Here is a 23,694-nt window from a genome sequence, read left to right as displayed (position 1 = left end):
AACATCTCCCCCAAGGCGAGGTATGATTCTTTGGGTCCCACACAGTTCCTTTAAGCTGCTTGAGTACTCTGTATAGTTTACTTATCTTCACAATTACATATCGTCTCTGACAAACAAGCATGTTTACCAAAAGTATTAAGTTTACCCACAGTTAAAAACAAGATTGATTTTAATTTAAATTACTTAAAATATTTGGCAGACTTTTTTTGCTCCTGTTTCAGTGTATTTTTTAAATGAAATAAACATTCTCCTGACATATAGAGAATGATGAGGCATGGACCGCATGTATCTCCTTTTTAACCCAGGCTGTCCAAAGCTTTTTGGACATGCCAAGAAAATGCGTGGCTTGAGTATCACAACTTAGAAATGCTGTGTGTTCTACAAATTGCGTAAAATGCAAAGCAAATGTTGCATCAATGAAGTAAAAATTGCATCACTAAATTTCAGGTTGCGCTATGCAGACATTCTGTCTGCATTGGTGAAGAATCACTCACCACATCATGTCAAATGTTTAGAGTTGCCATCGGGCAAATAACCTTATTTTCTCATTAATTCATCTGATAAATATCTGACCAGTTGGGGCACTTATAGACTGTGAGCAGGGCATTGAGCTTGAACCACATCTCTAAAGTCATTTTAAATAATTGAGTACTCTAAGTAAGCCAATTTATAGTTCTGTCCTTATTTTTTTCCATAGAAAAGAAATAAACCCAATTTTCTTTTCTTTTAATTCATTTTTTTGTTGTACTCTTTTTTTTATTTTATAGCGAACAAAGTACAGTGGAGCTTTGATATTTGGGGAGGATTACGAACCACAACTGTCCGTGAATGGCAAAAATCCGCAAATACTTGAGACCCCCTCTAAAAACGCATACAGCAGCCTAATTTATTACATAAAACCCCAAATATAACTTAATATGCATCAATGCACACAGTGGAAACTATTTTCGCAATACCTTAAAAGCTAATATATAGTTTTTATTTTCTCCACTCTTGTGGTTTCAGCCAATCAGCACCAAGCTTTCTGGATTGGCTGCTTTGCAAACGCTAGCCAATAGTGTCCCAAGTATTGTGTTTAACAATTGGACACAATGCTAACAGTTTTGTTACTATTGATATAGCATATTCAGATTTTCCTGAATATGCTATATCTCACTGTGTTTGTTGCACCTCTTTTAATTTATACCTTACCATTATATGTCTGTTATAATACACTGGATGTACTCGGATCTCGAGGGAATGATTGAAACGCAGTGAGAACGTCCATAGATTAATTTATCCTACAGAAGGGTAGACAGAGCTATCTGCTGGAGCTACAATATGGAGATGACTCTTCAGCTGAGCTCTACTTAATAATCTGAATATCCCTACAGGCCCACTGAAGCAGAAGAGATGAATCTGTGAATGCTTAGGGAGAGATTCCTGCATATTACATTTCATATTAAATCTTGGAGTGTCTGATCTGATCAATAAGGAGATGGAGATGAATAGGAGGAAGAATGTTAAGACCAGTACAGACGGAAGTTCTTTCAGGGGATTTTAGACGCAGATCTGGCAAATGGATATAATGATTTCTGCCTTTTCCTGTATGAATAGGTCAATTACAGGCACAATTACAGCCTCTTGTAAGTTTTCTCACCCACATCTGCCTGCTTTCATCCTGTCTCGGATGCAGGTGCCCCCCAGGACAAAGCTCCGCTTCTTGTAAACTGGGAGAAGCTGTTTTAATTGCCCAGTTTTTTCTGGTCAGTTCAATGAAATTCTTTGCAAGTTTATGGACCTACTGAACTCTTTAATGTGAGGCTTTGAAGAGCTATTAGTTTTATTTGGCCTGATGTGTTCACAGACACTCGCCAAATACAAGATTACCTTTTTACATACAGCCTTACTCCATATCTTTATGGTATTCCTGCTAGGCAGTAACAGATTTTGTTTTGTAATTTCAAATCCTTTTGCTTTTACTAATAAAGTAGTTCTGAACCTTATTGCAGAGCTACCAAGAGGTCCGGTGGGTCAAATATTATGTCATGAAAAAGAAGTTTTGGTCGTGGAGAAGAACCGGTTACTCATGTCGCCTCCATCTGGCTGCTTCTTCAGCTGGGGATTTCCAGACAACAGCTGCGCCTTTGGAAACTATGCCACAGAGAAGGTATGCACCGTACGCTGGCTCCCTAGAGTGGACACCCCTGTTAAAATGCCCTGTTTTTGTTATGTAAAAAAATGCTTTCAAAGCTTTTCCACCTTTAATTTGGCACTTAAGCCATACAGTTAAATTGAAAAACAAATAAATGTGTTTAGATTGAAATTGTTCAAAATAAAAAGCTACAAGGATGGCTGCAAACATGCACACATTTTTAAGCTAATGTTTTTTTGGGGGGGGGGTTCCTTTAGTGTTTTTTTTGTTTGTTTGTTTGTTTTTTTTACTTAGCTCCTCCAGTAATTTGTAGTAAATCCAATCACCCTAAATTAAAGTTCACTTTATCTCTATGATTTTTCACTGATATTTACTCATTTTCATTCTTCAGCTAAAGCCATGTTTTTCAGAGAGGTCACAAAGGATCAAATTTATCTCATTGTGCAAGTATATCTGTCAGGAAAAGGGTACAGAAATTCTACATATTATATGTAGCTACTCCATGGAAAAATGAAGAAAGTTATTAATAACTGGAGAAAATATGAGACACCAGTGACTTTGCAAAATGTGAACATTTTACTCAAACCTTAAAAAAAAAACCGACAGGATGAACTAAGCACAGATTCGTTCAAGAGGATTCCAGCATTGTTAAAGGAGCTGCATTAATTTCTGAGAAGTGCCACTTGTGTTTTATGTCCAACAACAAAATATGTTTTGGTCCAAGTTTGGTTGTAAGGTTTGATTCTAGATCTCTAGACCGGGACCATTTGCTGCATGTCTTCTTTCTCTCTTTACACTCTCTACCTGATTTCAAGAAAATACTTTTCAATTAAGTGTGTGCACACAGGTTGTCACTCTTCTTCATTTCTTATATATTTTTACTTTAAAAATGTATTTCTCTTTTAGCTGAACTGTATATAAAATATATAACGTTAAGGAAGAAAATTAATCTGAAAGTACCTATCATGGTCTCATTTCTTTAAGCTACACAAACAGGCGTATATTTTTACAGCTTTGTAAATCCATTTCTTGTGGTTGTTTGAGCTGCACAAGTTAGGTGATGCATTTTATGTCTTACTTGCAAGCTCTTGTAATTGCTTCAATTAAGTTAAGATAAAGCAAGTATTTTATTTTATTTTTTCAATTGGCTTCAGAGGTTGGACATGATTAAACTTTGTTACCGGAGCTAAAACAATTTTGTAAACCTCTACATAGAGATAATTTATCGATCTTTTTCATCCTCCAGTGAACTCGATAAAGTCAACAGATGCTGTATTTCAGAACTATTGAAATTCTTCTAATTGACAATATTTGCCAATGTGAGCCTTTACACACCTTGTGCACATTTTATTTCTGTGATATTTGTTCTCAATAGCTTTGGGATTTTTTTTAATTGTTCCTATTTATTTTATTGGCTTTGTTTATATTGGTCCTTGCCTTATCAAGTAATAAAACTACAAGATTAGTTGACTATAAAAGGATAAAAACGATAGAATAATAATTGAGCACTTAAAAAAGGCCTAAAATATAGAAATCCAATTTATTACCAAAATAATATTTTGTGATCTGAACAAAATTACTATTACATAATTTTCTCATGCTGCTCTTCATGCTTGAATTATGAAGAAAAATATTTGAAGAAGCTATTTTTTTTTCATAAACAACATAAATATTTAAGAGAATTAATTTGGCCCAGATGTTTCTGTTTCCACATTTCAGATGTTTTTCCCAGCAGGATTTAGAACTTTTTGTCAGATTTAAGTCTTTCCACAGAACATACTGTAAGACATGACACAAAAACTATTGTGTGTAATTGTGCTGTCATTATTAGACATACAAGTAGTTTAAGGTTTCTTTAATACACAGAAGCTAGAGAAATAAAAACATAGTTTAGACAGGAAGCAAAGAAAACAGTCAATGTTAAAAGTCCACACATTTTGAAAGATTTGCTACTATATATAGATAGTGAGACAATAATCGCACCTGATAATCTTGTCCACATTATTAAGTAGTTAGGTTGAAAAGTAAAAATTAGGGGAGAAGTCTGCAGATATTTGCAGTCAAGACGTTTAAAAAAGCCAGTAAAGAAACACCTCAAAAATCTCTATCTGAATGTATAAAATTAAATAAACAGAAGTTCCTTTTTGATTTTGTTTGGTTGTTTTTAGTTTTAAGATTGATTTTTCTTGCTACAGCTTTTATTCGAAAGGTTAAAAATTCTAAAATTGTTACAATTGTCCATACAAAGACTTTTCATAATTTGATATCATTAACAGATAAATGAATATTTCCAGCACTTTGCAGTAAGTGAGAGTTTGTGTGACTGGGGGGAGACGTTGTGCGCCGCCTGCCCAAACATGACCACCGTCATCACTGCAGGAAGCAGCACTGTTGTGTGTGTGTGGGAAGTGGCTGTCAGCAAGGACAAACCTTCTCACATGAAACTCAGACAGGTGAGTCTGTCTGCTAGTTTATTCATTCTAGCTACTTAGCAGTGCTTCTCTCTGACTCTCCTGTGTTTCGCAGCCCTTATACGGTCACACAGATGCGGTGACATGCCTGGCTGTGTCTGAGGGCCACAGCTTGATAGTGAGCGGCTCCCGTGACCTCACTTGCATCCTCTGGGATTTGGAGGAGCTAAGTTATGTCACCCAGTTAGCAGGACACGCGGGCAGCATCTCTGCTCTGGCTATCAATGATCTCACTGTAAGTCCACCCCCTCTCTGCATTTTAATTTTACGTCCATGAAATTAGCCCACAGCGTAAGGAAGGGAGGATCCTCACTGCTGACAGTGGGCATATCCTCTTTATGTTTTGCTTGTTTTGTGCACTCTTGTGTGCACACGTTTTAACATCAACACCTTTCTACTTTGTCCAAGGGTGAGATTGTGTCCTGTGTGGGTCCTCTGCTTTACCTGTGGACCATGAAGGGCCAGCTGCTGGCTTCCACAGGAACTTCCTCCGGGCCTCAGACAGACATCCTGTGTGTCAGCTTCACACAGCAACATGAGTGGGATTCCAGGAATGTTATTGTCACAGGCTGTACAGATGGCATTATTCGGGTAGGTTCTCTCTATTTAGGCATAGTGCCTAGCAGAACTGTTTATAACTCATGTATGTTATTTAAAAAAAAATATCTACTGTATATATATGTAAGTAAAATGCATCATGAAGGTCAAGGATAAATTTGCAGAAAACTTTATAGCAAAGTTTGGGTTATAAAAGAGTATTATGTTAATTAATCAACTATTAGCTGTGCATTTACAAATATGACCTTTATGAACGAATGACTGTCCTGCTTACACATAGAAAGTGTCCTGACCAGTTCCTCCCTTTATTAAAACATGGAGGTGGCAGCATCATGTTGTGGGACTGCTTTTTTTCCCACAAGAACAGGAATTTGAAGGAAAGATGAATGAAGGTACATTGATGAAAATCCAAAATGAAATGGTGTTGGAGGCCCAGTGGGGGCTGAATACAAATGTATGTCATACTTTTTTAGGATTTTATTTGTAAAAGATGTAAAAATATGTATAATTTTTCTATCCCAATAAAAACATTGAGGTTTGTTGTTATAATATGACAAAATTAGTAATGGTTCAAGAGATATAAATTCTTTTGCAGAGCACTGTGTACAGTAAGTCAGACTCATTTCTCTTTGCACTGTTTTTATGTAGTCTACTTTCCACTGTTCTGCCATGTAGTCATTACTTTGATATTATCCTCACATATGCCCACTTGAATGTCCACTGAAGTTATTAATGACAACATAAAAGTGGCGTGTGTGTCGGCTGAGTGTTTTTACTCAGGATTAATATTACCACATGCCGCCTCCTTGCAATCAAAGCGCCAAAATCTGAATTGTGCTTTGCTTGGAGAGTGTGTGTGTCTGTGCCACGTGCACGGGGTGCACACACAAACGCTACCCTTACCAAATCATTACGCTGGTAGTGTGAGGTGGATGTGTTCAAGTGTGAGCGTGCTTGTTATTATGTTGAATTATGTCTATAATTTTGCCACTCGTTATGTGTCTCTCATACAGATATGGAGGACAGAGTACACCAGAACACAATTACCTGGCCCTCCAGAAGAGCCCATGTCCCCAGGGCAGGACCAGATAGAGAGAAACGGTAATGTTACTGACAGTGCTATAAGATATGAGTGTGTGTGTTTTATTTATAACAGTACAAATATATGCAGTTGACTGTAAGAAAACTCTGAAACCACCTCATATGCAACTGTGGAAAAAGGGGTCATACTCACCTTAATGAAATAAATCGTTATGATGGCGTCTAACTGCTTAGCTCAGCGCTAGACTCTGTCTTTTCCAGACGAGCGCTCCTAGTGCTCACCCTACCCCTCGCTAGCATTATGGCTAGCAAGAATTATGTTGTTATAAAGTTATTAAACATAGAGGCAGTAAACACTGATGAATAATTCTGCTGACGTGCCCGTATGCGTGTGGGTGTGTGTGTGTGTTTGTATAATTTAGAAAGCAATAATACCCAGATCCAATTTAGCATACGTTGGTTACAGCCTCACGTCACCTCATAGGAGTATTATGCTTTCCAATTACATTGAGACAAGTCTTTACGTAACCCTGAAGCTTTTATATTTGAGGGAATTTTCTCCCTTTTACTGCCCGCTGACTGGAGATGGACATGCGTTAATGTACAGTTTAATTGTTTTGTGAGGACCGCTGGGTGCCACAACGTTAAGCTCACTGGTTATTTTGGAGTAAGTGGATGTGCTCTCTTGATGGGTCTGCAGGGAGCGCCTCGGGCCGGGGGAAAAGCTGGAGGAGATGCCTGGTGTTATGTCGGGAGCTGAGCAGAGGTCAGAGTGTGTCACAACGCCGCTCCAACGATAGCCCCGCCATCACCGCCCTGGCCATGTCCAGGTACAGACACCACGCACAAACTCTCAGCAACGGAAATGATTGCATTTTGCTGTGTTTAATTACTGTGACCTACACTAAAGCTCACTATTACTAATAATCCTGATTTTGCTCTACAGTTATTTTAATTTAATCAATAAGTTTGTTTGTGATTGGACATGAGACAGGCATTTCAAAACATGATAAAATAATTGTCAGATGGGGTTTTTTTTTATTAAAATAGCCGTATTCTTTTTATTTACCATTAAAAATATGATATGTCAAAAGTTATTTATACCATTTTCAATTATCAACAAAAAAATACTAAATATTAAAGTTACTGAGTTTGTTTGGAGCAGAGATAGTTATAAAGTTTTAAAGATGCTGGGAGGAAGGATCTGCAGTAATGCTCCTTTGTGCACAAATTATTTGACGAGGCAAAAATCTGGATATTTGTTTTTATAGGTTTTAATATTGAAGAAACCAACATCTATTTATTTCCTCTGACTAGTAAAATCTTTATTGAATGTAATTTTTAATGATAAGAATGTTGTCAAATTTGCTTCCACTGGATGCTTCACAGCATGCCTACCCTCATTTCTGCAGGACTCATGCGACCCTGCTGGCTGGAGACGCTTGGGGCAGAGTTTTCACCTGGGTCTGCGACTGAGCGATTGTTACTGTGGAAATGTCTGAGTACCATGACGCTCCATGAGGAAAGAATTTGACAGAAAAACTCTCAGGTGTGACACTGGCTCAGCAGTAGAAACTGTTCTACATCTGCTGTCTTGTAGATATAGTAGTTACACATCAAGTTATACATAAAACAATATTTTCCACTTATAAGCATATTTAATTATGTAATTTGCTGTGTAAATAATGGATGCTAGTGAATATAAATAAAATCATGAACAGACATTTTGTGAGATCATTTCTTACGCCTCTCTTCATAAGACCTGACACTGGTCTTATGAAAAAGACCAGTGTCAGGTTGTTGAAACTTCTTAAAAGTGAAACCAGAGGGATACCAGCAAATGTTTGTTTTAATAAACAAAAAAGTATGTGTAATAAATAAAATAAAGCTTTGGTAGATCAAGAGAAGTGACCAAGGTCTGTAGTTGACGTTTATTTAAAAAACAATTAGATTGCCTTCTACAATTTCAGTTTTAAGTTGTAGAAGGGGATGTGTGTGAATACAGACAACGTGGTGTATTTAAGTGGTTTTATAGTGAATAATTACCGGTATAAAGTAATATATTATGACATAATTATTAGGTCATTTTTCAAGATAATAAAAAACGATGCACACAAGTTTGCATGTTACACTACAAGATGTTTTCTGTAGTGAATGTTTGTGGCGTGCAGGGTTCAGGATGTTTGTCAGACAGGAACTGGGTTTTGTTTTTCACAATGTGTTTTTACTTTGCTTCATAATGCGGTACTTAGGAGAATTTAACTGTTTCCTCGGATCATAATTCTTGGTGTGGAGTTTTGGATGTGGGGGGATTTAAAATGTGTTTGGGTCTTGTTGAGGGATGCTTTATGCTCGTCGCAGATTATTTGAATGTTTATGGTTTCCCAAAGACAAATATGTCTCTTTAGATCCATCGCTGAGGGACTGACCACAAAGTCCTGCTTTGAATCTCAGCCATTTAACAAGAAGCAGCTTGAAAGTTCATTCCTAACTGAAATTATTAACCTGAAAGTTCATTCTGCTGTAACACAGCAGACAGGTCAGAGATAGAGTTGTGCGAATAGTTTAAAACCAGGTCAGGTTGTAGAGTGATATCCAAAGCTTTGAACATCTCAAACAGCTCTACTCAATCCATCATCTGCCCATGATAACTGTAGAAGAGCGACATGAATTCACAGCTAAGGCTGGACAATCTGGGGACAGGACAACTGAACTGTGCAGTTCACAAATTTGGCTTGTATGGAGAAATAGCTAGAAAAAGAGGTTTTACCTTTCTGAAAGAAAATAACACAAAAAACAGACAGAATAACAAGTCAGGGTGTCAAAATCAAATACACAACAGGCCAAAATTAAATACCTAAAGGGAGGAAATGTCAAATAAGACACAATAAAAAGTCAAATAAATCTCAGACATTCTTATTTTTTTAAAATCCTTGTGAGCTAAGTTTCAATTTAACGACCCAGCTGAGAAATCAGGAAGTTGTTTTCTTTGTAAGGCAATGTGCTTTCTCCCAGCAGCCCATGGTCTAGCAAACATCTGGAATAATCTTGTGGGTCAAATATGATTGAGTCTGAATTTGTCATCTATGGTTTAGAAGAAAGCACATTCAAGTTCAAAATCCAGATCTAAATTCAACAGATAATCTAAGGCAAGGCTTAAATACTAATGATGTTTTCCATCCAACCTGACCAAGCTTGAGTTATTTTTCAAATAAGAAAGAGCAAACATTCCAGTCTCTTGTTGTGCAAAGCTAAATGATTTGTAACTGCGAGGTGGTTCTACATGGAGTTGACACAACTGGATACAAATGTATGTCATACTTTTCAGGTTTTTGTTTAAAAAAATTGAAAACTACGTATGAGTTTTCCCTCCACATCTTATCTGTTACTTTGTGACGGTTTATCACATAAAAGGCAGTAAACAAGTACTCATGCTGGATTGTGGAAACTCTGGAGTCCTGCTTGTGTTACGTTTGTTGTTGTGACTCTCAAGCAAATGCACCACTCCTCTGTCATAAAGGACTGGGTCCCTCTCTTTAACCTTTGTGTGTGTGGCTAATTGTGCTAAGTGGAGTGGCTTAATAGAGTGGAAAATAGTCCTCATAATTTTCCCAGAGAGCGAGCGTTGACCTTCTCTAAAGACAACAGCCATCTCCATTCTCTCTACACGGCTGGTTTTATGATATGAGATGTCAAACCACTGGGTTCCTCAGAATAATTAAATCAAATAAATTATTGCACCTAGGCAGAACCATCTTGTAGCCTAACCCAATTATAATGCACTGTAAAGCTAATTATTAACCATGATTACAATTAGTCTAATTTGAATAAATGTAGTCATTAGCGGGTTCATCCCAGTCAGTGTGAACCGTGGGGGATGATGGTCTCTCTGTCTCTCTCCCACTTGCTATAAAAGGAGTGTAGATGTGCATCATTCTCTTTTTGGAGGCACCTCCATCTTCATTCCATTCTTCACACTGACCTTCACAAACTGCCTTGCACCCTTCACCTTCCCTGTATGTACTGCTTTCTGTATTTAAAACGTCAGTTTTACACGCTGATTGGACTAATTTCTGGTATTTTATGAAAGATTTATCAAAACAATGACCCAAGAGGAGGGTCTTTGGCTTTTTGTGTCATGAATCAGATAAAAAATACCGAGAAAAGTCCTTCATGCTCTAATGAACGTAGTCAATTTCTTTGTTTTCCACAAAGAAAAAATGTCCAATAATAGATATCTTTGGCAGAGTAACAAATGCAGTAATTTCTAATAATTTCCAGCAATTTCTAAATGTGAGGAAATGAAAGTAGTGCTGCACAATATATTGCAAATTTTTCATAATTTGTAATATTAATGCACAGATTATGCATATCGGGGGGAAGTGCAATAAAATGATTGAATTACCATATTCAAGCACCATATTTTCAGGCTACCTAAGCCTGCAGCACATTGGTGCTTACACTATATTGCATAAATCTAACTAGAAGGATTCTACTGTTAAAAAGCCAAAACAGCAACAATAGGCAACCTTTTCAATAACTTTGTTCTTGACCTGGAAATCATATACATTTTTGTGACAAAATAGATTGGACTTTCATACGTTGGAGCCATTTCAACCCTGTAGATGAATTATCATCCCCATAGACATAGTGTCTGCGTAACTTGACAAAAGATTGAATTTTTGGAGTTGGGTTCTGTTAAAAGGTCATAGGATGTCAATATCTTACCTGTTACTGGTTAACCTCCTGTTTCAGAAATTATCCAGGTTCTTTTTTATGCATGTTCAATACACTCTTTTGTAGTGGCATATTAATCTTCACTTATTTATAGGTGTAGCACCAAAGAGTTCATAAAGCACAGAGGTTCTCACTGTTAATTCAGTAAATGTGTGATTATTATAACAGGCACAAAGAAGGAAACTTAGTTTAGCTACAAACTAAAAAACACACTATGTATGTCTCACTATGTACAATCAGCTATCAAAATAAACCGGTTTACTTCTTGCTGCGAGTTGCACCCATGGCCAATCCTACTGGAAAAACAGGTAGAAATGTGAGGTTTCAAAGACGGTCATGCAGAAGAATATTTTGACATTCCCCAAATAATTATTAGTTATCTTATCAGATGCATAGGAATGTAATGCTGGAATTGTATTCACCTAATCCAGTGTATCTTTTGCCATTGTAGAAACAAAAGGCGGTTATGCAATATTGTTTGCTAGGTGTATTTCTATTATTTCAGTCTGCACTTTTCTAAATTAAAGACTTCAGACCACAGCATATAATAATATTGAGTTTTAATACAGTAATAATGAGTTTGCTTAAAAAGCTGATTGTTAAAGTGACATGATGCTGCGGTAAAAAAAGAAATTCTAGACAATAGTTTATTTCAACACAGTCTCATAGGCTTATAGACAATAGTTGACAGTAAATCTGGGCTATAAACAACAGACTCACTGGCCAGTGACCACGTCAATAAGCAAAGGGCCCCAATAAAATAGATGTGCAGGACTTGACCTGCACAGAGCACACTCCAAACCACTCACTTACCCTCAAACATGGCGTCTTTCATCAAAAACAGCTAAATATCATGCTCATAGTTTATAAATATGTTCCTTTAGATGCTGCTTAGTTCAGTTTTGGGTGGAGAACTGGATCTCTGCCCTCACCAGGAGGTGCTGAGCTGCCAGGTCTATAGCTTTTCTTCCTGGAAGAGGATCTGAGCATACACAGTGTCGGAGCTGGAGGGTGTGGCGTCAGGGCTGGGAGAGACTGGTGGCTCCTGCCGCGGTCGGACTAACTCCAGCTCTGCGTATGTCAGGCTGTCTTCATGTGAAACTCGGGACTAGAGGAGGAACAGAAAAACAAGAGAGGAATTTAGCTGGCAGATAACGCAAATGAGAAACGTAGTCTGTTCAGCATTCTCCCGCTAAGCATCTCGTCAGCTGCAGAAACTATGCGTTCACTGTTTTTGCAGGAGCTTTGGGAACATACAGTTTACTTGAAAACATTTGCTGCCAAAGGAGTCCTATTCAGCACCTTCAGATCTTTCTAATTGCACTAATCTGATCCGCATGTGAACGTTTACATCTCCGGTGCTCCTTTTCACAGCGAAATCTCAAGTACAGCACAAGTAGAGACACTGGTGGTCCTGATTTTGAGTTAGTTTGCCTCTGAATGTACTCGTTTGAGGCTTTCATTGTGGATATTAAACCAATGAAGCACTCTAAGTAAATAATTGAGTTTCTGAAGCAATAATGCTAAATAGAATTATCAAGCTCATAACTGAATGAAGCGACGGCAATAAACTCTGGTAGACAATCATGCGGTCGTGAAACATATTCCCTCTTGTGCGTATTTCAATAACAAATCTGCTCTTGAAGAACAAAATAAAAGGAAAAACATCTTTTAAAAAAAAAATTTAAAATGCATAATGAAGCGCTGCAAGTGTTTATGGCATCCAGAAAGCAGACAGAGGACTTACGGTAGCAGATCTCCTCGGCTGAGTCTTCAACCTTCTGGGCTTCTGAGGTCTCTTTGCTGCGACAGGCGCTGCAAGAACAGAATGTGAGAAACTTAATTGTGTGAAAAACAACAGCCTGGAGATTTGAATCCACAAATGTCACTGTGTGTGTTGAAGTCAACGTCTAACTCAAGCAAGATGTTGCTTAGAAGTGAAACAAGACCATGGTTTAGTCTTTCGGCGTAGATTTAATGTTTGCTCTTAGTTGGCGATATTTTTTTTGTGGGCTTTGACCTCTTTCTGCCCTTTGGGACTTTTTAATACTTCCACATGTGTTAGGAATGAGACATGAAATTTAACCGCAAGAAAGAGAAGAGAAACTGAACCAAGCTTTCTTTTTCATTCAGAGCTGGAGAAGTTTTCTTCTAATAATCTTTTACTTTTATCCACATTGAGATAATGGCTTTTCAACAGGATCTACAGGGTAAATAGGCTGAATGCTGAAGGCATATGTAGTTACTTCTAAGAGTTAAAACACAATCTTATACCTCTGATGGGTGACTGAAACAGTGGCTCTTCAGATGGTGTCAGTTTTGGTCCTCTGTCAACCTGCTGTCTTGTCTCTTTTCTTCGTGTTCTTGGGGGAGAATTGGAGCAGCTGCTGGAGCTGGTAACAGTCTCCCCAGAACTGAAAAGAACAGAAGATCCGTAGATCACCCGTAATTTCCCTATAAAAAGTAATTTCCCTATAAAAAGTGGATGTTTAAGCCTTTTGTTTCCTTTTGTTTTCTTGTATTAAAGCTACATACTGATCTACCCTGTTGTTCCCTATTATTTCTTAACCTATTGGATAGATTTTGCCTTTCTTGATATAGATTTTTATTTTTTCATAGCAGTATTCAGCAACAGTATTGCAGTAACATGTTTTCCTGATTTCATGGAGATGCTGTAGTAGTAGTGAAATAAAAAAAGGTCTGTAAAACCAAAATGTCACATTACCTAATGTAATTTTATTTTGCTAACTTGGTAAAAAAATAAATAAACCCCCAAACATGTAAGATTGAGACTTGCACAGGAGTGAGAACGAAAATCCTCTGCTTAATTAGGCTTAGAAAATAACTTGGTGACAAAATATCTTCTACAAATGCTTCAGTCCTCCTGACTTCTATTAAAAATCCTTTAAGCATATTGTTCCTCGAGCAACCTATAGACTTTGTTTTGATGGAAAGACAGGATTACAACTGCAAAGTGATAAAAAAGGAATGACCTAATTATGACCTTTCACGAGTATGATAAGAGATATGTATGATTGCACCAAACATTTAAATGTTCATTTTGTTTACCATTTTGATTTGTCAAAATGTTTTGTAAGTGTCTTAAAAAACAACATAGTACCTGCTTTCTGGACATTTGACGAAAAGATAACTGGCTGTGGAGAAATCAGAAGAAAGATCATTGTGAATGTAATAATTTGTTGTAAGAGCTACAGGTGACACTTCATTTTTTTTACATATTAGTTGCTGTAGAGAAAAAAAGTGTGGATTTACCTTTCAATCTGTGTCTCCTGTGGAAGTACTGGCATGTTAAAGCGAGGGAGAACAAAAAGATGGAAAGCAGGCCCAGTGAGCAGATCAACACGGCACACAAATACACATCTGATTCAGAGACAAAAAAATATTGTCAAGGTTATGCATGATTAAAGGTTATATGAAGGTCTAGAGATTTAAGACATTACCTGCAAATAAAACCCAGAGCCCCTCGCTGCTGCCATCCTCAGGAGTAAAGTGCACTATAGAAACAAACGTTGCAGTAAGTCAGCAGAACACAGCACTTAAAGAACATAAAATTTCCAAGTCTATCTTTATAAATTGCTGATGTCTGTGGGCACTGACCCAATGGAGCAGACAACCTCAGTGGTTTATGGAAATATCCAAACCACTGCTGTGAAGAAAAAAAAAGAAAAACTGCTCAAAAGCATCGGCCAAACCCACAGTGGGGACATCCACAAAGCTGCAGGCCTCACTGGGCAGCTGCTCTCGCATAAACATGAGGAGATTTTCTTTTATTCTGTGTATTCGCTTTTGACTGTCACTTCACAGTTGTTTTGTTGATACACATAAAAGATATTCAAAAAAAGCATTAAATCAGATTAACTTCACAATCATTTCCAGCCCCATCCACCCATCCATTCATCCATTCATCCATATATAAATAACTCTGGACATTGGGCTTGAGGCGGGGTCCACCCTGGTCAGATCTGTTTCCAGACCATTAGATTTCATTCAAAATCAAATCTGCTTTGTTTGCCATCTAATAACTTTCTCTGTTTTGTTTTTTTTTTTGTAAGTAAAGTTGCATATTGTTTTATGTTCTGTGTGAGGAATGATGTGGTTGGGATTTTCTTCTTAAAAACTTGTTTGCAAACTGTATTGACTGAACTTGAAAACTGACAAACTTTTGTCATGTACAAGTATGTGGCATGAAAAGCTACATTATTTTAAAAAATCGGAAAAGAAAAAAGTTATTTTAACTATTTTACATTTACACAGCAAATTCACTCTTTTTATTTTTAAAGAGTTAGACGTAGAAACTTCAAAATCATCTTACATTGTTGATGTTATAAAGATGCTTTTTCTTGGTAAAACATACAGCAAAAAGATGCTAGTAAAAGTAAAAACTTTTAATTTATTTCTGTAGCATAATCTGTACCCCACTTGTCCAGTCTCTAATGACCTTTTGTGAATAAATGGATATGCATATGAATAACCTCTTGAGTCTGAACTTTGGGTGCTCAGCTGATGGAATAAAGACTCAAGTTGAGAAATGGTTGTTTTTAACCCACACAGTCTGAGGTCAACAGGTTGGCTATCAGGAGCTGTTATATGTACATATGTTATACAGATGTGTCTGCAAAATGCTGACTGTACACCAAATGGCGCCACGTTTATGCTAAAACATATATATACAGCCCAGAATGAACATGTTGCAGCTGTTGGCTCATCTGCACTCATCCAGAAAGGAAAAGTGAAGATGTGGAAAGTGTTGTAAATCTAAAGCCAGTGCTCAGAGAGATTCAGCCCGTTGATACAAAAAGTAGCAGACAGCATTCAAACGTTTGGTTTAAATGGCTTAATTGGGAATGTAATAAAGCAAACATTGGTCTTGTGTGGCAGAATCTTTGGGGTGTGAATAATTCCTAAATTTAAGTGTTGAGTGAAGGTTGAAAACTGGAACCTAAGGGGTTCCCTGGATTACAGCTTTTTATTCTCGCCATTGTTTACCCTTATAATATCAGCTCTTGTGTTTCCTGGCTCTGTGGTCAATGCATCTCTGGGATGCCTGAGGTTGCGTGGCTTCCTAAGCTTGCCCTGAATATAGGGCAGGGCGTTGTCAGATGGCTCTGTCTGACCTGAACCTTTATGCTTTTCTAGTAAAAAATAAGCAAAATGTGCGGTGCCTTGCAAAAGCTTTCATACCCCTTGAACTCCACAAATCTTGCCTTTGTGGAAGAGGAGAGTAGTAGATGACTACTATTAAGAGAATAATTTTTTGGTTTGCCACAGGCCAAATATGGGTGACCAAACATACTGCCAAAGCTACAATGAAATCATTAAGATTGTAACACATTCGTGTCACCACAGAGCCTAGTGAAAGTCTGGACATGAATTGAATTATAAAGAGTGGCAAGACATTTATCATCCAATCTAAAAGCTGGAGCTATTTTTAAGACTAAATGACATAAATATCAGTCTCTAGTTGTTCAAACAGACATACTCCAAAAAGCTTTCACCAAAACAACAACAAAGGATGGCTACACTTCTTATCTATGATGTTCTTTTAGCTTTTACATTTATTACTACTGTGCATTGGTCTAATTGGTCTAATTTTGTGTGGCTAATTGTATTGGGCACACAAAACTGCAATAAAAAACCCAGAGGTTTGTAGGTATAAGATGAAAAAATGTCATGATTCTGGCCTGTCTGCCTGCTTTGTTTTTCTCCTCAGCCTTCACCTCTCCAATCAAGCTCATCTGGTTCACCTGCATGCTGCTGCGCTGCAGCACAATCAGGCTCATGTCATCCACCTGTTCACCAGCAGTTATACTCAGCTCTCAGGCAGGCAGATGGTGCCAGATTTTTGAAACCCTTCAGTGTGAGTAGATATCCAGCGTTACTGCCTTTGCCTAACCACACTCATGACCACGTTTCTTGCCTCCTGGATTTCCTTGCCTTGCCCACATCAGACACTTCACTGGCTTCTGATTTCTGGACACGACCCTGTTCCTGCCTCTCTGCCTCGCCCCTGGATGTGCCTGACCTGTTTCTGTTCCCTGACTTCTGAATTCTGACTTTCCCCTAAGCTCATTACCTGCTACCAGTGTTTACCCTCTGGATCAGTCTCCATCTTGCAGAGGTATTCTGTTCTCTACAACCAAGCCCTGAGATGACTGCTCACCACCACTTCCCTGAGGAACCAGGAACCTTGCCCTGTTCTCCACAGCACCTTGAGAAGGTTAGTGGCTTTCTCTATTGAGCCTTGACACCCAAGATTAAAAGACACTAACCTGGTTCTCTGCCCTCAGCGGTTCCTATCCTAATGCTGGTGGTTACCTGTCCCATACCCTGACTATCAATAAACCATTTGCGTTTCCACTTTGTGCCTGGCTGAAATTTTGGGTCCTCTGTTCTGAATATTACAAAAAAAATGTGCAAAAGTCCAAACAGTATGAGAAGCTTAGGAATCAAACAATATTAAGTTGGCCATGTATAGCCACATGAAAATGTAGCTGTGCTTTTCATCAGATACAAACCACAAAATGATGCCTGGATTAATCATATCTTTAAAAATGGGACTTTAAGGGCATTAAAGTCACATTTAATGTGATTAAATCTGTAGCGCTTTCCCCATTTGAGTTTTCCTGACTGTATAAAAATGGACTTCACCAGATAAACATTTGGCAACAGCCAAATGTTTAAGATTTCCAATAAAAGTTCTACTTTTGTATAATAAATCTGACTGTCCCGTCATGATCTCAGTTAAAGTCTTGTGGAGAATTATTTACTGTTACGTGCTTTTTAAATTACCTCATTTAATCCTTCAGGGTCCATTTAATCTCTGGGGGATTTGACCATGGCTAAAGCAGCTGAAACTTAATTCTCCAGGAATATTTCTGAGTCTTGGTGACTTAAAACTGCAGTTATCCCAGAATGCTGACATCATTTGAGTTCAAGAACATTGCCAGTTCAGCACCATTACCTTTTCCCCCTCATATTCATACAGTTATGCTGTTGGCTGTGTGAGATCATTGTTTTGTGATGCAAATGCCTAAGAACTGGGTTCACACTCAAGTCCAATTCCTCCTGCAGCTACTTGAAAAACACTTGGTTTTTCTTGCTCTTTCTGAAAAAAACAAAAAACAAAATATGGACCAGTTTTGTATTGATAGAATAGAAGAAGAATATGTCTCAACAGGATGCATTCAGTTCTAAACAAATTCTTTCAGGATAATTATAGGGGAAATCCCCCTTTGCTTTCTGCGATTTGTTGAAGAGCAGTGCTCAGCAGACACCTGTAGAGAGGCCAGATGGTGCAGGACACTTTTTCTATTAATATATGTAGGAATGTGAAATAACTTGTCATGCTGTCTGAATTACAGTTAATCTGTTTAGTCTAAAAATTGACAAAGTTATGACAGTCAGATTCTAAAACATTGCGTTTCTTGGCTTTTTTTCATTTTATATATTTTTTTTCTTTTTTTTTTACCATGAAATTCTCAAAAATGAACCGACCTGTTGGGCTCATTGATAATTCTTTGAAAATGCCAAAGGTAGTTTTGTAAATTGCTCCCATACTGCGTAAAATACGGTGATCACATAAATGATGATTATGTGATCACTGAATTTTAATTAAAACTGTTCCAGTAACAAACAACAGCTTTTAATCAAGTGTTTATCTACCAAAACTAACCCCTAACTTTATTTAAAAGCTTCCCCAAATGGTTTTTTTTCTACACTGAAAAAGAAAGCATACAGTTTGAGCTGTTGACCACTGGGGTCAGTAGATCAGGAGGCTTCGCTTCCTCCTACATGAGAGGAAAAGTGAGGGAACCCTGATTGGATAAACAGAGAAGCGTGGCATAGATTTGTTACTCATACATCCAGAAATACCCAATTAGCCATATGCGCCTTAACTTGTCATGTAAACTACAAGATTTGGTTCAATCAATGCCAGGAGAGAATTACAAAACTTATGATTCTGCAAGGAAGGATTTTTGAAGTGAGATCAAATTTTACACGAAGTAAATGACTCCCTTGGCATCTTTATTAAGGATAAACCCAGAATAGTTGCAGCCAAGAGCCTGAAGCTCAGAACTAGTCCAAAGGGGGTTAGGACCAAAGTGGACTTATCTCATCTTAAATCAACTCCAAACACAAAAAAAATAAAAGAATTGTAGGGGAGCTTGAGTCTAACTTCAGCAGTAAATGTACAAGAGGCGGGGTACACACTTGACAGATCGCCAGTCTATCACACGGCAACAGAGAAATACACAGAACAAACAACATGCATACACACGCATATCTAATGGCAATTTACAGACCATCTAACCTAACAGTCATGTTTTTGGACTGTGGGAGGAAACCAGAGAAACCATACATGGGGAGAACATCTAACCACTGTGCTCCCAGGCTGGGAACCTTTTTTGCTGAAAGGCAGCAGCGCTACTAACGACACCACCATGCAGTTCTAAAAGTAGTTTATTTAAACACTATTTAATAAATGTTTGAACTGTCCTTGTGTGTTTGCATTGGGGAGTTATTTACAAAGAAGCCATTGATTATTTTCACAGGAAACGGGTTAGAGTTTGTGTCATCATTAATCTTACTGTGTGAAACATACTGATAATGGAACATGTATGAGCACTCTGCCATAAATATGGGCAACATTATAATATTTTATGGTACTTTTCTATTAGAAACTCTGATTAAAATTGCTTCACTTGTTTTTTTCACAGTATGTGTATCACACAGATTGTTGGTGGTGAAACTTAATAATCTTTCTCTTCTGGACTGAATATCTGTTCAGTGGAAACCCAACAAAAGGTCAAAGGTCCATAAATAGCTTTTAAATAAAATCCTATTTTCTTAGGTTTATGGTGTTTTTATGATGTCTCCTTTTATGGACATCATGAGAGTTATCTACTGACATGGGCATAGAGTGGCAAGAAATTATCATGGTATGATGAATACATGTAAAAATGTCACATTTTCTTTTATGTATTTATGAAAAAACCCTATAGAAGATTAGAAGCCACAATTTACAATACAATTAACTGTAAATGTATCTAATCAATTAATGTTGATTAGATAAAGATTTTGATACATAAGCTTAAGATACTCAGTACTGATCTGCATTTTTTTAAATAAATGTGCCTATTTTGCCCAATATTATGCTGCTTTCGCCTTCTGCTCTGTTATAGAGTAAGAAGTTTAACAACCTGGTTTCATTAGTCAGTCTATCTATTCAGATACACAGGCTGCTCTTTAATAGCCAACAGTGTTAAAGTGCTACCTTACCCAGTGGGAGGTGTTCCTTTAGTTTCCAAACTATAACTGTGTTTTTCTTTTTTTTAACTGGAAATATTTCCAAGCAGTCCCATTTCTTTTTCAGATTCTTTTCTATTCTATTGTACGTTTGCCTTTTTTTTTCTATGCAAACCAAGTTTTAACTATAGAGGAAAAAGAGGCTGAAATTTATTTTTTAGTTACCTGTCAGCTGTGTGGTGCTGGAGCCATTGGACGAGGCTCTCCATGTGTTTTTGTATTTTCGGATCTCCTGAACTCTACAGCTATAAAAGCCCTGATCCGTCCCTGTGATATTGATGATGAGCAACCGGTACACTTTTCCCCCCTCATCGTCAAATAAATGAAACTTTGGCTGGGGGAAGTGGCGGCTGTAGTTCCCATACTGCTGTATCTTCTTGATCCCTATCCTTACAATCAGAAACTGAGAGGGTGGGAGTGCAGTTGGAGAAGTGGTCGGTAAAGGAGGAGGTCTGAGAGTCGGAGGAGTCAAAGGCAAGTAGAACCAGCGGAGAATGAGGACACTGTTGCTCCACTTTTTTTCAGACACCAGACAGGACAAAGTCAAGTTGTCTCTCTCTGCGACTAAGACCAAAGGCCCAGGGGTGACCGTCACGTTCAGGGTGTGGCATACCTCTGTTGGCAAAAAAGCAGAGCAGAGTTCACATAAACAGTTCATTCAATGCTTGTTACACTGCATGCAACAGGAAAATTATGGTTTATAAAATGTCTATAAGTAAAAATTCTGAAACATGAGTGTATTTGTGTTCTTCCGTACCAAGACATTACTTTGTAGAAACAGTTTTTAAAGCAGTTGCAACTACAAGTTTTAACAGCAAGGGACTAACATTTTTGACCATTCTTCTTAGCAAGGTAGCCCAAACTAAGACAGACTTGATAGAAAACGTCTGGGAAAATATCTTTTCAAGTCTTGCCACAGATTGTAATTGGATTAAGGCCTGGACTTTGACTGGGCCATTTCAGCATATGTATATGTAATGAAGATGTAATCTAATCTACTATAGCTTTGGCTGCATGTTTTAGATTATTTAATATTCTGGAAGATGAACTTCTGCCACAGTCTAAAGTCTTTTGCAGCCTCCAACAGTTTACTTTTTCAGGATTTTCCTGTACTTGGTTGCATCCATGATGTGAAGATTGTTGGCCAAAAAATGTATATTTTGAGGATGTTGTTATAGCCTCACTCTCCTGACAACTTCTCCACTTCCACCACTTTATCCCAGAGTGCCTGGGTCTTCATCGTGCTGTTTGTTCACTGATGTTTACTAACAAACCTTTAAGAATAAAGGGGAAGCTGAATACAAATGCACAGCACACTGTTGATGTTTTAAATTTGCAAGAAATTACAAGAATTGAAAACGGTGTCAATAAGTAACTTGAGAAGAGAACAAAAATACTCATCGCTCTCTCAGAATGAGAAGTCCAGAGAAAAACTTTAAAAGATCTTGAGAAATTATGGAGAAATTTCATTAAAGTTGAGTTTAAAAATAAATGGTTTCCTCATGTATCACTTAAATTTATGTTTTGTTTCTTAAAGTCTTAATAAAAAAAAGTACAGTGTTCAAAAACACACTCTTTTGCCATAGTTTCAGTCAGTCACTGAATGACTCAGCTTGCGTGACTCTTTCTTGCTTTTTTCAATTAGTAAATTACAGGAGTAGAAAATGTGCTCCCCTTGGAATGGTCTGAGATCATTCTTTATAACAATGTGTTCCCTGACAGTTACAGCTAATTGTAGCATTTACACAAACTAGGCTTGTACACACACCCACAGTGGCTTGAAGGATTTATGCTGTCAAAAGCATAAAGTATGACTGGCTCTGCTTATATGTGTCTTCCATCACCAAAAGGGAATTTTGCCTGTGCCGCTAAGAAGCAATTCTGGTCAAGAGGGAAATCAACCAGTCATACGTTCTGCACAACTGTTATTTTTTCCCCTGCTTACTTTTGTTTTCTTCTGATGGAAGCAGGGTCGCACAGAATGTGAGTCAATAAGTGTGATTAGACAGGCAAAGATTTGCTACAGGTGGGAAACATTGATCTTCTGTGCAGTAAAACCCAATCCCAGCAGGCGGGATAACTTGGAACATCTGCTGCTGCTTTTTTGTTTGTTGTTGTTCTTGTTATGTCAGTTGGGAATCTGCCCCAGGTTAGGTCCAACATTATATAATGCAACATCATAAGCAGAAAAGGTTTCTAGGACATATTAATGGGCAGTTCAAGCTTCTGGAAAAAGCTTACTTGTCAACTTTAGTACAAAATGTGTGATTGATCATAGATACCAAAACTTTCTTAAGTCTAAAACATTTTGCTAAATAAGAATTACCTTTCCATGTGTGGCACATTTTCACCTCTTGACTGGGCCAAGAGGTGGCCCAGTCAATTTAAAAACGCTGGGTCAAGTCATGCAGACTTTATCAATCTGTGTGAAATATACATGTGATTTATGATTGTCTTGATTTATTGTCAAAAACCAAGAGAAACATAAGTCTAGCACTTACAAGAATCACTTTAAATGCATGCAAAAAAAACAGTTCAACATGCAAGTTTTTTCCTTTGCATCTTTCGTAAAAATAAGGTATTCATACTAAAAGTAAACAGAGGTATCTGTTTTACATGTCGCTGTGTGCACTAATTGCTACTCGGTTTCACCCCTTCTTTCAATTCTGCTGAGCTTCAATGCTACAAACAAAGTAAACTTACCTGTGACCAGAGTCTTAGTCAGGACCAGGACCACTATAGAGAAGTACATTTTCCACAGTCAGCGAATCCATAAACCTAGACAACTGCACAGCACTTTCAAAAGCAGCTACATTCAAAACAGAGGCTGGCTGCACAAACCACCAGAGCCCTTACCCACCATTAACTCCTCTCCTCTTTCTCCTCTTTTCTCTGTAATATGAAACAGAAAAAGCTCTGTTCCCACTTAGAAACTCCCACTCTCTCCCTCGCTCTCCCCTCTGAGCTGTCTCCGTCAACCTCTCTCTGTCTTTCCCTCTGTGTCCTGCTAAACGTAGGAAATGTCATTTCCTGTGTTCCTGAGAGTGGGTGTTGGATCAGGGCCCAACACCCCTGAACTTAGAGATGATGGCCGTATCTCATCTTGAGGGTTTGCCCTTTGCATATTCATGTTTATGGTCATCTAAACATGATATGTTTTCTTTCCGTTGTTTTCTGTTTGTGCACACACAGATGTGGGATGTCTCCATGTCTCTGGCTGCTGGACGGAGTGGCATGGGCTTGTCTCTGGCTGCGGTTGTCAGACTGTCCCAGTGGTATGAAGCCTGCTGCTTTATTGGGCAGGCTAAACTGCTGAGGCAGGGCTTCTACTGGCTGCTTTCAGCTCTGCCTAAGCCAAATGAAATTACACAACACATTTAACCCTTCAAACAGTGTGTAGGATTTCTATGAAAACCATGGAATCAG

The 23,694-nt window shown here is 37.9% G+C and overlaps 2 protein-coding genes across 5 annotated transcripts in view; one reads left to right on the top strand and one right to left on the bottom strand.

Moving 5' to 3' along the window:
- Positions 1 to 7,928, top strand: part of wdfy4 (WDFY family member 4) — a 53,962-nt gene extending 46,034 nt beyond the window's left edge. Inside the window, exons 58-64 of one of the 4 annotated variants that reach the window (XM_032553484.1) lie at positions 1,992 to 2,149; positions 4,411 to 4,587; positions 4,661 to 4,840; positions 5,014 to 5,196; positions 6,177 to 6,264; positions 6,905 to 7,034; positions 7,617 to 7,928. In XM_032553484.1, coding sequence (XP_032409375.1) covers positions 1,992 to 2,149; positions 4,411 to 4,587; positions 4,661 to 4,840; positions 5,014 to 5,196; positions 6,177 to 6,264; positions 6,905 to 7,034; positions 7,617 to 7,680 — 980 coding nt within the window. In that variant the 3' untranslated portion in view covers positions 7,681 to 7,928. Of the gene's footprint in view, positions 1 to 1,675; positions 1,746 to 1,991; positions 2,150 to 4,410; positions 4,588 to 4,660; positions 4,841 to 5,013; positions 5,197 to 5,443; positions 5,556 to 6,176; positions 6,265 to 6,904; positions 7,035 to 7,616 lie in introns of those variants that run through there. The other 3 variants (XM_032553485.1, XR_004337862.1, XM_032553486.1) reach the window with 3 other exon arrangements.
- Positions 7,929 to 11,484: 3,556 nt separating this feature from the next.
- On the bottom strand, positions 11,485 to 23,262 carry vstm4a (V-set and transmembrane domain containing 4a). Its single transcript, XM_032553995.1, has 8 exons — positions 22,972 to 23,262; positions 20,434 to 20,883; positions 14,403 to 14,456; positions 14,215 to 14,322; positions 14,063 to 14,096; positions 13,216 to 13,355; positions 12,689 to 12,756; positions 11,485 to 12,049 (listed from the first exon to the last, which is right to left on the bottom strand). The coding sequence occupies exons 1-8, from the start codon at positions 23,018 to 23,020 to the stop codon at positions 11,897 to 11,899; spliced, it is 1,056 nt and encodes a 351-aa protein (XP_032409886.1). The 5' UTR covers positions 23,021 to 23,262; the 3' UTR covers positions 11,485 to 11,896.
- Between the last annotated feature and the right edge of the window lie 432 nt (positions 23,263 to 23,694).

This window comes from Xiphophorus hellerii, chromosome 22 (genome assembly GCF_003331165.1).
Source record: "Xiphophorus hellerii strain 12219 chromosome 22, Xiphophorus_hellerii-4.1, whole genome shotgun sequence".
NCBI lineage: Eukaryota > Metazoa > Chordata > Actinopteri > Cyprinodontiformes > Poeciliidae > Xiphophorus > Xiphophorus hellerii.
Note: the sequence above shows the minus strand (reverse complement) of the source record. Positions and strands in the feature narration are given on the sequence as shown.

Coding starts and splice junctions, on each gene's coding strand:
- vstm4a (XM_032553995.1), bottom strand. CDS start 23,020: ATGTACTTCTCTATAGTGGTCCTGGTCCTGACTAAGACTCTGGTCACA. Junction 14,323..14,402: donor GCTCTGGGTTTTATTTGCAG/GTAATGTCTTAA, acceptor TCTCTGAATCAG/ATGTGTATTTGTGTGCCGTG. Junction 13,356..14,062: donor GTCAAATGTCCAGAAAGCAG/GTACTATGTTGT, acceptor TGTTCTTTTCAG/TTCTGGGGAGACTGTTACCA.